Here is a 15782-nt window from a genome sequence, read left to right as displayed (position 1 = left end):
GGTCTTTAAGACAAGGCTAGATGAACACCTTGCTGGGGTCATTTGACCCCAGTACTTTTTCCTGCCAAAGCAGGGGGTCAGACTTGATGATTTGCTTAGGTCCCTTCTGACCCTACCAACTATGAAACTATGATTTAGATTTCATAGATTTCATAGACATTAGAGCTGGAAGTCCACCACCACTCTCTGAGTATGACCCCTCAGCCAATTTGGAATTCATCTGACTGTGCAGGCGTCAAAGCCACAGTAGCCTAGCTTTTTAATGAGAATGGGGTGGGAGACTGTGTCAAAGGCCTTCCTGAAGTCCAGAAAGACTACATCCACCGTGACACCTGCATCCAGTGATTTTGTGACCTGATTGTAGAATGCCATTAGGTTGGTCTGATAGGACCTGACCGTAATGAAACTGTGCTGGTTGCCCTTGAGCATCATCCCTGCTGCTGGCCCATCACAGATGTGTTCCTTGATAATCTTCTCAAAGAGCTTCCCCAGGATTAAAGTAAGATTAATGGGTCTATAGTTGCCTGGGTCCTCCCTCTTGCCTTTTTTAAAGAATGGGGACCACATTGGCCTTCTTCTAGTCGTCTGGCACCTGGCCAGAGCACCATGAGTGCTCATAAAGCTGTGCCAGGGGCTCCGCAATAACCCCTGCCAATTCCCTCAACACCCTGGGGTGGAGAGCATCTGGACCTGCTGATCTGAACACGCCCAGCCCCTCCAGAAGTTCCCTAATTTGGTCCTCCCTGACCCTAGGCCTGGTGGAATTTCTCCTGAGTCCCCTACTGAGATTCAGGATGGAGTCCCAGTCCCTGCACAAGAAAATGGAGGCAAATAAATTGTTAAAGAGGTCTGCTTTCTCCTCTGGTGCAACCACCAGATTGCCAAGCATATCCTGCAGGGGGCCCCACATTACCCAGGGCCTTCTTCATACTCCCTATGTATTTAAAAAAGGACTTTTTGTTGTCCTTGATCCTTGATGCTAGCCCTAGTTCCGTATCTGCCTTAGCTTTCCTAACAGCCTCCCTACAGACCCGAGTGGTGGACATATACTCCTCTTTGGTGATAGCCCCTCCCTTCCACTGGGTGTACACCTCCTTTTTGGCAATCAGGCATTCCCAAATGCCCTTGGTGAGCCGGGGGGGGTTTTGGGCACTCTTGCCCCCTTTGCTTCTTATTGGGATTGTCACCCCTTGGGCTCTGAGTATCATCTCCTTAAGGAACAACCACTCATATTGGGCACCCAGTTCCCCTACTCTCCAGGACCCCAGTGCCTCGCCCACTAATCGCCTCAACTCATTAAAGTTGTCCCTCTTGTAGTCAAGGGCTACTGCCTTGCTGCAGACCCTTGACACCCTGTGCTAGATGGTGAATTCCAGCACGCGATGATCGCTGTCACCCAGGTAGTTGAGGACCTGGAGTCCCCTCACCAGGTTGTCGTCTGTGACCAGGGCCAGGTCCAGGAGGGCATTCCCCCTGGTGGGACTGTGCACCTCCTGGATTAAGTGGAGGTCCTGCATTTCGGCAAGGAACCTTCATTACCGGTCAGACCTGGCTGATTACTCCCCCCAGCAGATATCCAGGTAATTTAGATCACCCATGACAACTACATCCCTTGCCTTAACTGCCTCCACAAGCTGACCTGAGAATTCGCAATCCAGCTCTTCCCCTTGGTTGGGAGGTCTGTAGTAGACCCCCAGTGTAAAGTCCCTTTCCCCACAACCCCCCTGTATCCTGACCCAGAGCACTTCAGCCTGCCCCTCCTCTGACCCCATCCTGTTAGTTGAGGATGTGTATTGCTGTCTGACGTACAGCACCACACCCCCGCCTTTCCTCCCCATTCTGTCCCGCTTGTATTGTCTATAGCCCCTAATGTTAACCACCCAGTCATGGGATGAATCCCACCAGGTTTCTGTAAGCCCTACTATGTCTGGGTTTGAACTAGCTATCCAGAGGGTGAGTGCCTCCTGCTTATTCCCCATATTATGAGCATTGGTGTAGAGGGATTTAAGGCCTTGAATTGGTGCGTGTGCCACCCCCCGATTCTGAGAGTTATCTGGACCCCTGTTGCTTACCTGGGTACTCCTTGTGCATGTCACCTGTCTTGGTTGGGAGGTGTCCTCAAGTCTTCCTGTGGCCCCATCCCCCGGCAAATCTATTTTAAAGCTCGGTGTATGAGACGGCCACCCTGGAAGAGAAGACACGCTTGCCTTTGGGAGAGAGGTGTAGCCCATCCCACCCAAGCAAGTTCCCTGCGCGAAAGTATGGGTCATTATCCAGGAATCCAAGGCCTGCCTGGTAGCACCAACTCTGTAATTGCTGGCTAACCTTGCCAATGCAGGCCTCATGTCGCCGTCCATGCCTACTCACTGGGAGAACAGAGGAGAATACCACCTGTGCCCCTGTCTCCTTGAGCTTGGCCCCTAGGGCCTCGAAGTCCTTCATGATGTGGTCTGGGTTGCCTCTGGCCATGTTGTTTGTTCCCACGTGGATGAGAACCATGGGGTACTGGTCTGAGGGTCAAATGTAGGCCGGGATCCTCTCTGATGTTCTGAATCCGAGCCCCGGGCATGAAGCAGACCGCTCATGCCGTGGGGTTGGACCGGCAGATGGGTCCCTCTGTTCCCCTTAGGATGGAGTCCCCAATGACGAGAACCTGATGTTTCTTCCTCCTGATGTGTTCCCTCTCTGCACCGCTTGTGTCTTGCATGGAGTGGCATCTTCCCTGCTGGAGGCATCCCCTTCGTCCTTCTCCACCATGGCTGCCAGGGCCTCGTATCTGTTCCCTAGTTGTACCTGGGAAGCCTCCACCACACTACCCCGAGCAGCCCTGGATCTGGTGGATACCTTCTGCCACTCCTCTGTTGAATGCATCTCCTGTGGGGACTGTACACTGGATGACTGGTCCTGCAGTGAATATAAATATGAGTCAATCTCGTCCTCTGCAGCCCTGATCCCCCGCAGCCTGCTCACCTCAGCCTGGAGCTCCCACACCTGCTCCTCCAGAGCCCTAAGTCGGGCACAGGAGGGACAGGCAAGGGAACCACCAGGGCCACCCACCCCCACCAGCTGCTGGGACCCCACTGAGCCTCCCCCACAGACGGGAGCAAGCAGCTGCCGACCCTACCAGGAGCTTTGTCTGGGTGGAGGCCTCAGAAGAGCCCAGGGCCGGTGGTACCGCCGGGGTGGGGCCCCTAGCAGCTATGCTCTGCATCCGCACCATGTCCGCAGAGCTGAGTCTACTACTCTTGCTTGTTGGAGGCGCCCTTCCGAGCCATTACTGCCCACCCGCCTTACGCAAACGCCAGCGCAAATGCCAGCGCGCCTTTACAGAGCGTGCCTGTTTGTGCGTGTGGCTCAAGAACATGGCACCCTGCTGGCTGAACTAAGAGGGATCTGAAGGGCTTCCCCTTCAGATCCACCTCAGCTGTGTCAGCACCTTCTGCCCCACTTACCTTAGGGGGATCAGCTGCTGCTGCCCCCACTGCTGCCACTACCTCCGCCGCCGAGGTAAGGGGGCATACGTGCACCCTGCTCCCTCCGCTCCTGACCCCCAACTGCCGTGAGCTCTCAGCAGGGGATCTGCCCTCCTGCTTTCATGCAACTCCAGAGCCCAGGGATGAGTGCTACTGTCTCAGCTGCGCCGCCCCCCCCGCTTTCCCCTGCTGCTAGATTCAGTCGGAAGAGGGAGGGTGACCAGCAGCAGTGCTCATTCCCTGGGCTCCAGAACCACATGGAAGTGGTGGGTCCAGGCATACCCTGTCCCAATCAGCTGGTGAGCTCAGGGCTCACTGCTCTCGTGAATCTCCAGCAGGAGCTCAGAGCTCATTGTGCATGCATGGCATAGCCAAAAAGGTATGCGGTCAAAGCCCTTCGCCTTGTCCCTGGGTCTGCTACTGATACAAATTTGTTAATGAAGATGTTGAACAATACCAGCTCCAGGACAGACCTGTTGGACACCTGACTTGATCCCTCCTCCCAGGTAGACATTGAGCCACTGATGACTGTTAGTTGAGCATTATGATTTTGTTGTTGCTTGGTGGCAGTGAGCACCCAGAAGCCAGCAGCCAACAGCAGTTGTGGTAACAACCATGACAGGCAACAAGCCCACAGCCAGCAGTAGTATTTAGTAGAAGAAACTTCCTTTTTGCTCAGTTTTTTAAGACTGTGGCCAAGCTGTTTATTTGGAGCTCCTTTTCAGAAGTTTCCTGATGAATCAGAATTTCCTTCTGAGGCACTGGCATCACCCAGTGTGGTTTAATATTCAGCAAAGATAAATGTAAGGAGCTACACATATGGACATATGGAAAGAAAACAAATGCACAGATGTAGAATGGGGGACAACAGGATTGGCAACAGCATTGCTGATAAGGATCTCTTGCAGCTCCAGCTGCTCCTGCAACACAGGCTCAACTGCAGCTACTGTCCCCACTCTCCCCAAGACAAAACGTAAAGTGTTTGTTGTGGGAGACTCCATCCTGAGGGGGTTTGGATCTAGGCCATGGAGCTGAGGTCATGGAGCTTTGCCTTTGTTGTGGCCAGGTTCTAGTGCCTGCCTGCCTCAGACCTGAGCTGCGGCAGTCCTATCTACCACTTGAAAAGGTTGCCAACTGCTCACCTGTGGGGGGAAAGTTGAAGGGAGGGCTAAGAGGGCACATGTTCCGTTATTTAAAAAGTGGTTATAAAAATGATGAAGAGTATTTTTCTCTGTCTGCTTGGAGGTAGGGCAATATGAAATTGGTTTAACTTGCAGCAAAGAAGATTTAAGTTAAATTTTAGGGACTGGCCCAGGCTAACATCCTACGGGATAGCCAGCATGGGTTTGTTGCGGGTAGGTCTTCTTTGACCAATCTCATTTCCTTCTATGACCAGGTGACCTATCACCTGGATGAGGGAGAAGAGATTGATGTCATATATCTTGACTTCAAAAAAGCTTTTGATCTGGTATCCCACGATCACCTCTTGGCCAAACTGCCCAATTGTGGCCTTGGCTCCACCACGATCCACTGGCTGGGAAATTGGCTTCGTGGTCGGACCCAGAGGGTTGTAATTGATGGCAGTCACTCATCGTGGTGCCCTGTGACCAGTGGGGTCCCTCAAGGCTCTGTCCTGGGACCCATCCTGTTCAACATCTTCATTAACGATGTGGACATTGGAGTCAGGAGTGGACTGGCCAAGTTCGCCGATGACACCAAACTTTGGGGCAAAGCATCCACGCCAGAAGATAGGCGGGTGTTCCAGGCTGACCTGGACAAGCTCAGCAAATGGGCGGACGAGAACCTGATGGTGTTTAACACGGAAAAATGCAAGGTTCTCCACCTTGGGAGGAAAAACCTGCAGCATCCTTATAGGCTTGGCAGTGCTACGTTGGATAGCACTACAGAAGAAAGAGACTTGGGGGTCAGCATTGACCACAAGATGAACATGAGCTCGCAGTGCGATGCTGCGGCTAGTAAAGCGACCAAAACGCTGGCTTGCATCCATAGATGCTTCTCAAGCAAATCCCGGGACGTCATTCTCCCCTTGTACTCGGCCTTGGTGAGGCCGCAGCTGGAGTACTGCATCCAGTTTTGGGCTCCACAATTCAAAAAGGATGTGGAGAAGCTTGAGAGAGTCCAGAGGAGAGCCATGCACATGATCAGAGGTCAGGAAAACAGATCTTATGATGATAGGCTGAGAGCCATGGGACTCTTTAGCCTGGAAAAGCGTAGGCTCAGGGGTGATTTGATGGCCACCTATAAGTTTCTCAGGGGTGACCACCAGGATCTGGGGGAACATCTGTTCACCAGAGCGCCCCAAGGGATGACGAGGTCGAACGGTCACAAACTCCTGCAAGACCGTTTCAGGCTGGACATAAGGAAAAATTTCTGGAAGAGCCTGCCAGTGGAGGTGGTTCAAGCACCTACATTGAACACTTTCAAGAGTAAATTGGATGCTTATCGTGCTGGGATCCTATGACCCCAGCTGACTTCCTGCCCTTTGGGCAGGGGGCTGGACTCGATGATCTCCCGAGGTCCCTTCCAGCCCTGATGTCTATGAAATCTATGAAACTTCCTAATTGTAAAGATAGATACGTTTTGCAATAGTTACCTCAGGGAATAGTGAAATCTTATTCCATTTGCAGAATATTAAATGGTTCAGGAAAAGTAAGTAGGAATCTATTATTTACTGTCTCACAATACAAAAACTAGGGGAAATAGATTGAAATTGAGTAGTAGGTTTAAAACTAACAAAAGGAATTTTTTTTCATACAGTGAGTAATTAACTTGTGGAACTAATTGCCTCAGTATGTTGTGGAGGCTGGTAGCTTAACACAGTTCAGAAGGGGATTGGCCCATCAGTAGGTACTGAATATGGTAAATAGTCACACAGCCACTTACACCAGCCTCTGAATGCCAATGTGCAATGAGAGAGGATCAGGGAATAAGTATGTCCTGTGGCAGGCCAGTAGGGGGCGCTCCTGCGTTGAGCCGCCCACCTCCCTGCGCCCGACCACCTTCCAGACTCCAAATGCCTCCCTAGGGGTGCCTTATGCTTGGCTGACCCCTCTCCCGGAGCACACTCGCTAGTTTGGGGGTAACGTTGCTGCCACCACCCCGAGAAAGGACTGTCTCGGCCCTGTGTCCTCGGGGAAACACAGGCCTAATAGTCCGACGGGTACTCGACCTGGTACAGGCACTTGGGGCACTTCCCCAAGTCAAGGGGGCAAAAAGTAAAGTCTCCCTTAGTCCGCAGACCTAAGGGGTCTCTGGCGTAATTTAGACCCACCCCTCAATAAGTCTCCCACACCAGTCAAAAAGGAGAACTTTATTGATTACAAGGGGTAGGGTAAACTAGGGTACAGGGTTGAGCAATATCTTAGAAATCCTAAAGAGCAAACAGTGTGGCTGAGGTAGCCTTTTGATTACGCATCTGTGTTACTGCCAGCTAAATATCTAATCCGATTGAGTAGCTTTCTCACAAGCATCTTCCAGAGTTCTCCAGTTTCCCCTCTGGAGTCTTGGGGTGAGAGAGAGAGCTAGGTTCAGATGGTAAGGCTTCTCTGTCTCCCCTGCTTTGCTGCTGCTTCACCTCATGGCCGAAGAGAGAAGAAGGAGCCTCCTCCCCCTCCCAACCTATATAGCCCCTGTGACCTCATTCACCTGGTCCAGTGGAGGTGAGCCCCAGTTGGCTGTCAGCCAACCGATTTGAAATACATCACCTGTTACCAGGCAGATTCCAGCTCCCCAGGTAGAAACCCCCCACCCAGGTAATTGATGCAAGTCACGTAGGCAGAGGGAGCAGGTTTCCCCGCTCCCTCAGGAATGCAGCCAGCTCAAGTTACCTAAATAGACAGGCTGAGGGTGTGGTGCCCTATGTGCTGGGCCCACCCTCATCAAATGGTTGCAGCTCAGAGATTTTAGTCACAGTGTCACAGGGCAGAGATTTTGGGGAGAAACAAGGTGGCTTTCTGCCACATGTCCTGTTCACCCTCCGCCTCAGCATCCACGCTCTGGCACTGCATGAGGTCATCGCGGGACCCCGGCAAAGCTCTTTCAGAATTCGTGGTGCACCAGGGAAATCCTGGACAACTAGAAGAGGGCCAACATTGTGCCCGTCTTCAAGAAGGGGAAGAGAGAGGACTCGGGCAACTGTAGGCCAATCAGCCTAACCCCCATCCCAGGGAAAATCTTGGAAAAGCTCATTAAAGAATCTATACGCGATATGCTCGCAGAAGGTAAGATTCTGAATGACAGCCAGCATGACTTTGTCATGGGTATGTCTTGTCTTACCTCTCTTATCTTCTATGATCAGGTCTCTCACCACCTGGATACAGGAGACATGGTAAATGTTATATACCTAGACTTCCAAAAATTTTTGATGTAGTATCCTATGATATCCTTGTGGGAAAACTGAGAGATTGTGGGCTCAACTGCTCCACACTTCAGTGGGTGGGAAACTGGCTACACCATAGGACTCAGAGAGTTCTTATGAATGGATCTGTGTCGTCCCAGTGTTAAGTGGCCAGTGGTCTCATGTGACAAGTGGTCAGGGGTCCGTGCTTGGACCAGTGTTTTTCGACATCTTTACCAGTGATTTGGATGGGGGAATGAAAAGCTTGCTGACCAAGTTTGTGGATGATACCAAGTTATGGGGCAGTAATGTGGTCATGGCAGAAGATAGGTTTCAGATACATGGACCTGGACAGACTGGAGAGCTAGGCAGACTGGAACCAGATGAAGTTTAACACTTCTAAGTGTAAGGTGTTCCATTTGGGGGCAAACAACCCTCAACATACATACAGGCTCGGTGGTGACAGCTTGACTTGCACCATGGCCAAAAGGGATCTAGGGGTAATGATCGACCATTGTATGAATATGAGCCGTCAGCGTGAGGCAGTGGTCAGCAGGGCAAACAACATGCTGGCATGCATCAACCAATGCATCTTGTGTAAGACTAAGGAAGTAATACTCCTGCTGTACTCAGCACTGGTGAGACTGCAGTTGGAGTACTGCATCCAGTTCTGGGTGCCACACTTCAACAAGGATATGGAAAAACTTGAGAGGATCCAGAGAAGAGCCACCCGGATGATCAGGGACTTGCAAGGGAAGCCCTATGAGGAGAGACTGAGGGACCTGGGCCACTTTAGCCTAAAAAAGAGAAGGTTGAGAGGGGACTTGATAGCAGTGTACCGCTATATTAGAGGAGTGCATCAGGAGCTCAGTGAACAGCTGTTCACTAGGGCACTCCTGGGGAAGACCAGGACCAATGGATACAAATTCCTGGAAGGCCGCTTCAGGTTTAATATCAGGAAAAACTTCTTCACAGTCAGGGTGTCCCAACTGTGGAATAAACTCCCTTCACAGGTGGTGCAGTCACCTACCCTGGAGGTTTTCAAGAGGAGACGAGACAGTCACCTCACTGGGGTCACCTAACCCCAGTTGTCTTCCTGCCTAGAGCTGGGGGGGCTGGACCCAATGGTCTGCAAAATTCCTTCCAGCCCCTAACAATCTATGGACCTATGACCTGATCCAGTAAATGGCATTGATGTTCTTGTTTTAATTCACTGGGGGGGGTTGTGTGTAGGTTAGACCAGTGTGTATTGGAGTAGTGTAGGTATATTCATCCTACCTCACTGTAGGGGGTTGACCCCATGAGGTCCCTTCCAGCTTCATATTTCTGTGCTTCTGTGCCTGTACACCTGTGACTCTACAAAAAAACTTGTTTTTTTTCTGGCTTTCCCTATTGTAGGTAATTCATGATGCTGAAGAGTTGGTGGAGACTCTACGCCTGGCTGCTGAGAAAGCAGAAGAGAAACTGTCTCTGGCTAGACTTAGGTTGCGGGAACAGACCCTGGAAGGTAGGCGCAGCTATTGGTGTCATGAGCTGGCTGACTTAGGTTTGGTAGGAAGGGTTTTCATCCAGGACCCGGGCAAGTTTAAAGTTATTCAACTCTTTATCTGTGTAGGTTCTCTTAGCTCTAACTATGTGAGATCAGAATTTTTTTCCAGGTAGAAAGAAGCTTTTGCAACAAACTGGGACTCAGGCTTGAAAAGAAAAGCCAAGATTGTCAGTTGGACACAAGAAGCTCTAAACATGCTCTGTGCTCACTATTTTAGTTATTGATTAGATGGCTAGAAAGAGATGGTAAATTATGTTGAAGGAAAGGTGCTGTAAGTTAGCAGGAAGACAGAACTGTGTTCCGTCTCACTGCCTTAGGAGATAAGAGGGAACTAAGAGGCAGCTGAGACTACCTGACACTGTATGACACTGAGCTGCGGGGAAAGCATGAGCTGATGCAAGTTACATGCTGCCCCAATGGACTGTGCTCCTCAAGTGATTCATGCATGCTTGCACACCATGATCCATGTAGATTAAACATCTGGGGGAACTAAGACAGGTATAGGTCTGTGGAGTTGGAATGGCCATCTAGTCTAACCCCCTGCTCAGGTGTAGGTTTCACTATTCCTAATCAATCTCAGGAAGATGCCTCTACAGTCTTGTCTCAAAAACCTCCAAGAAAAGAGATTCTGCACATTCTCTAGGCAGCTGATTCCATTGTCCTGTGGTTCTGATTGTCAGGAAGATTCTCCTGAGATTTATTGTAAGTTTGTTTTGCTGCAGCTTATACACATTTTCTCACCTCCTTTCCTCTGTGGCAAGAAAGAACAAAATTTCTCCTTCTTCTTTATGGCAGCCTTTCATACGTTTGAAGGGTGCTATCATGTCCTCCTCTTAGTCTCCTTCTTTCCAAATGTATAGTTCCATTGCCTTTCCTCACATGGCTCTTTCCAACCATTTATCATTTTTATCTCTCATCTCTGGATTTCTCCAGTTCCTCTGCATCACCATTTCCCTGGCCACATGGGTTAACACCCTGCCAGAGACCAAATTAAATGGCTTTGTGGGCTGAATCTCATAGTAGATTGCCAATCCCTGTTGTTAAGAGATTAAGACAATTGCTAGAGGTAAAAGTTATAGCAAGGCAGAAGCAAGAGAGAAAGCAGATTCTTCTGAGAAAATTCAAATGCTCAGGAGAGTTAGAGATTTATATGGAGCCAGTAGCTGCAGAAAGGAAGGCTTTTATTCTATAGTTCAAAATTGGCATAATTTTTCATAGCAACAGTCAGAGGGAAAATAGAAAAAAACCCAGTGTTACAACAATTGAACTCTTCCTTCTGGGTTATTAAGAGACTGCAAAATACTTCATTATCCTCATGTTTCTTTCCAAGTACAGCATAGAAATATTTATGGAACATTTCTTCCTTTCCTACATTATACCATCTCTATCTAGTAATGTCTCTCTTGTTTAATATGTTTTTAAAAACTCCTAAGTTTCTGTCCTAAGTTCTGTCTTAAATTCTTTCAACCATCAAGTTTCACTTAATGTCTTGAGCCTCCCTTAACAATTTTCTGCAGTTTCCATCTCTTAATTTATTTGTTTCCTTTTGTTCCCTTTGTTTAAATGTTTTAAATTAACCACTGCCATCACTTTGTCACTGAGCCTAAATGGATTTTTTTTGTGAGATTAATCCTCTTCCTTGATTTTGGAATTGTGGCTTTTTGAGCATCTAATAAACTTTTTAAAATACTCCCAATATATATTCACATTTTTTTCTAATTATTTTTTTTCTTTCAAACTGTTTCACTTATAGTTTTTATTAGCTTTGGGAAATTAACTTTTTTTGAAGCAGTGAATATGGTTATAATTAACTTCTGTTTGACTGTACTGAATGTTAATCAAGTCACAGCCACTATTTCTGTGAAGCTTCCAACTTCCAGTCCAGTGATTTTCTGGTACTTCAACTCTGTCTCACATGAGGCAAAAGTAGTTATCCTGGGTCCAATACTTCTGTGCTGGAAAGTAATCATTATTTCTAATTTTTATGTACCTTAATAATGATTTTCTGCTGGCTGTGTGAGCCCTTCCCAGTGCCTCTCTCAAATTAAGGTCCCTCATTACAACATTTTTTTTTCTTCTCACACATCACAGGCCCTTATGGATCTATTTTTGCTGTCTGCACAGACCCATGCTGCTACACACTCTTGGCCTTTGTTTTTTAGCACATTGAGTCACAAGCATTCAAGATCCTGTGGTTCTGAGTTATCAAGAACTGTAAAACACAAAAGTGTCTTTAATAGTGCCTCTCCCACGCATATTTTAACCATTCTCTTCTTCCTAACCAGTTAAAAGTAGTGTTTTTAATATTCCAGTTGTACAGATTATTCCATCAAGATTCAGTGAATGCTAATTACACCAGATTTATTTTCATCTGAGATTTTCTTCTTGTTAACCCACATTCCTTGCCTTGGTTTATTAAGCAACTGAAAAAAACGTCTTCTCTTCACAGTCTTTACAACTTTGGTGCAGTTTATTTGTGACATGCTGACCAGCAGGTGGTAGTGAGCTAGACCTTTTCCAATCCAGTGCTTTCCTGGGTTTACCATAGAGGTGGTGCTGGAGGATAGCCGTTTCCTTATAGTTAGTTACCGAGGACAAGCATTTATGCCATCAGCATTCTATCAGCAGCAGTTCCGATGCCCTTGAGGCTTAGCAGGAGAGAGCAGAGTAGTATACACCTTGCTTTACTCCTTCCTCACAGCCAGGTCTCTCAGTTCTTTTCCTCAACATTGCTTTTTGGAGACAAACAAGACAGTTAGTCCTATCTCCTATTCTTATTCACATGACTTCTGGAGAGGCAATGAGACACTGCGCTCTAATACCATGGCTTGTCAATGATGCTGCAGCCACAGACAATTCTGTCATGAAGATTTCAGAAAATTTGTGAATGAAAAACATCTGACCAAAGTGTTGTCAGGGAAGATGGAGGCGATGCTGGTAGTAAGAGATGACACATTTTAGGGACATGACAGTTTCTTGTCATCCATCAGTAGTTAGGCCCCCTGTCCACCTTGATGAAGCAGTGCGCAACCTCATGCATGCATTATTGCCACTGCCCTTCATGAGCCCATAAAGCACCATCCCCTCATAAATGTCTCCTGAAGACCCACCTTCCTCTAGCTGTGTGTATTATCCAATATCCTGGACTTCATCTGTGAACTGTGGAATCTGAGACCTCTCACTCTGCACAAGAGAAACCATATTAGACAGTTACCCTTCTTCTTTGGATGACAACTTTCATGGATAAGGAATGCATGGCCCCCTCATTTATCAGTCATGTGCCAAGTATTGTATTGTGCTGCTCACACCAGGTACAAGAGTCAGCTATTCAACATAAACTTTACTCTGTCCTGTGGAGAAGGGCCATGACAAGCCACCTGATTAAGCTCCCAGTCGAATAAAGGGGCAGATTTTATAAGGTAGAAAACCTCTCTGAATTATAGGGGAAAACTAAGAACTCAAGTTGGAGGAAAGTCAGTAATTGAAAGTTGAAAATGAACCAAATTAAATGGGAATCTGGTTGTAAAAGGAAATAAGATTGGCCAAGCAACACCTACGGAGTTCCCTGCAGAGCCAAGGGGGCTGCTGTGACTTTTTGCTGCCTTTCCTCTGAGATGGGTCAGACTTTGCTTGCTCATCCAGGATTGTTCCCTTGAGGAGCAACCACTCATCCTGAACTCCCCTCCCCTCCCTTTTCATAGTCATAGTTTCTAGGGTCGGAAGGGACCTGAGCAGATCATCTAGTCCGACCCCCTGCCACGGCAGGAAAGAATACTGGGGTCAAATGACCCCAGCAAGATGTGCATCTAACCTCCTCTTAAACACCCCCAGGGTAGGAGCCTGCACCACTTCTCTTGGAAGCTGGTTCCAGACCCTAGCCGCCCTGACTGTGAAGTAGCGCCTCCTGATATCTAACCTAAACCTACCCTCTGCCAACTTGTGACCGTTATTCCTGGTCACTCCTGGTGGTGCTTGGGGAAACAGTGACTTCCCCAATGCCTGCTGATCCCCCCTGACTAGTTTATAACAGGCCACAAGATCTCCCCTTAGCCTTCTCTTGTGGAGGCTGAACAGGTTCAGGTCCCGCAGCCTGTCCTCATAGGGCCTGCCCTGCTGTCCCCTGATCATACGAGTGGCCTCCTCTGGACCCTCTCCATGCTGTCGACTTCCCTCTTGAAGTATGGCACCCAGAACTGGACGCAATACTCCAGCTGTGGCCTGACCAGTGCCGCATAGAGGGGGAGGATCACCCACCTGGACCTGCTTGAGATGCATCTATGGATGCATGCCAAGGTGCGGTTGGCCTTCCTTACTGCCTCTCCACACTGCCGGCCCATGTTCATCTTGGAGTGAATGATGACCCCCAGATCCCTTTCCGCCTCTGTGCTGACAAGAGGGAAGTTTCCCAACCTGTAGGTATGGTGCTGGTTGTTCCTCCCCAGGTGCATCACCTTGCACTTGTCTGTGTTGAAACCCATCCTATTCTCATCTGCCCACCCTTGTAACCTGTCTAGGTCTGATTGTAGCCTGTTGCATCCTTCCAATGTGCCCACATCCCCCCACATCTTAGTGTCATCAGCAAATTTGAACAGGGTGCTTTTTACCCCCTCATCCAAATCGCTGATGAAGATGTTGAACAGTGTGGGCCTGAGGACCGAGCCCTGCGGAACCCCACTGCCCACGTCCTTCCAGGTTGAGAAGGACCCATCCACTACCACCCTCTGGGTGTGGCCCTGCAGCCAGTTGGTGACCCATTTGACTGTAGGGGTGTCTACACCACACCCCCCAGTTTCTTAATGAGAACAGGTTGAGAGACAGTGTCAAAAGCCTTCCGGAAGTCCAGGAAGATTATATCCACTGCTACCCCTGCGTCTAATGATCTGGTGATCTGATCGTAAAAGGCTACCAGGTTGTTCTCACAGGACCTGCCACTGATGAACCCATGTTGGTTGCCCCTAAGCATGCAGTCCCCTGCTGGCCCCTCCTGGTTGTGTGCCAGTATAATTTTCTTGAACAGCTTGCCTAGGATCAAGGTGAGACTAACCGGCCTATGGTTTCCTGGGTCCTCCTTCCTGCCTTTTTTGAAGATGGGGACCACGTTGGCCCTCTTCCAGTCCTCCAGTACCTCACCAGAGCACTACGAGTGCTCATAAAGTTGTGCCAGGGGACTTGCATTGACCTCGGCCAGTTCCTTTAGAACTCTAGGGTGGAGATCATCCGGGCCGGCTGACTTGAATACATCCAACCCCTCCAGAAGCTCCCTAACTAAATCCTCACTAACCCGTGGCGCAGGTGTGCCTCCCCCTGGATATGAAGGGTAGCAGTGTACAAATCTCTGAAGAGCACACATTGAAGAGGGAGAATTCTTTCAAGCAGACTCGCATGATATGGTGAGAGCAATGGGTGGAAATTAAGATGGGGCAATGTAGAGTTAATATTAAGGAAGCCTTCTTGATTGAGGGAATTATTAGGTGGTAGACTCCTGTCCAAAGGGATGTGGCACAGTCAGTAACAGTTGTTATGAATGGGGTCTACACTAATTCTCATGGGAATGCAAAATGTTCAACTTTGTTCATGCTGGTTTTTGTAAAGAATGAGGAGGGCTATTCATTGCTTTCTCTGTTCATTAACAGGGGCGGGGAGTGAATTCCATGGGCTGAAGTGCTCTGTGCAAGAACTTGATGATGTACTGTTGAAGGATGTGGGAAACAAAATCTGCATGGATGGACGGTAAGCTTGGAAAGAGATTATGCCTATCTAGACATCGTTCTTGTTGTGATAGTGGTGACCAGTAGAAATGTCCCCACAATGATGCTGTCAGTACACCTTCTGAGGATCAGAGGTACCAATTGTCAGTCTGCCATTAGGTGTCCCTGATGAAGCAAGCCAATGGTGTACAGTCATGTCCCTCAGGGAAGAAGACACTCCTATTGCTTTTTTAAAAGTATTGTTATTTATTGAGTGAGTGAAGCTGCTTCAGTTCTGGTCAGGTATAAAATCAGTGTGTCTACCTAGATCACCTTGCAACCTGAAGGAAGAGGAAGAAATGGAGGAGAAGGGAAACCTAAAAGAAGGGTCACACATTTGGAGTAGTTTTGTTTCATTCTTGACTCAAAGAAAAAGTAGATTTTTAGAAGGGATAATCTCCCTGCTGCTGCCAGAGAGCCTGAAAGCAGCCACCCAGTAGAAAATATTTGCTGTGATTGGCTTGAGGCATTAGTTTCTTCTACTGGAGTTGGATGGTTTGATGGGTCCGAGTGAATTCAAGTTGTCAGGGCCTGATGAGCTGCAGTCCCAGGTACTGAAGAAACTGGCAGAGGAGATCTTGCAGCCTTTGGCACTGATCTTCATGAAGTCATGGAAGACAGGCCAGGTACCAGAGGACTGGAAAAGGGCCAATATA

General features: G+C 48.6%; 1 protein-coding gene across 1 annotated transcript in view; it reads left to right on the top strand.

Annotated features, from left to right (window-relative positions):
• IQANK1 (IQ motif and ankyrin repeat containing 1) overlaps positions 1–15782 on the top strand; it is a 104423-nt gene that overhangs the window by 74476 nt on the left and 14165 nt on the right. Inside the window, exons 11-12 of the mRNA XM_090040980.1 lie at positions 9229–9337; positions 15013–15109. Of these exons, the coding sequence (XP_089897106.1) occupies positions 9229–9337; positions 15013–15109 (206 nt within the window). The remainder of the gene's footprint in view (positions 1–9228; positions 9338–15012; positions 15110–15782) is intronic.

The sequence above is a fragment of the Crocodylus siamensis genome, chromosome 3 (assembly GCF_052110815.1).
Source record: "Crocodylus siamensis isolate JL-2025a chromosome 3, ASM5211081v1, whole genome shotgun sequence".
Lineage (NCBI taxonomy): Eukaryota > Metazoa > Chordata > Crocodylia > Crocodylidae > Crocodylus > Crocodylus siamensis.
Note: the sequence above shows the minus strand (reverse complement) of the source record. Positions and strands in the feature narration are given on the sequence as shown.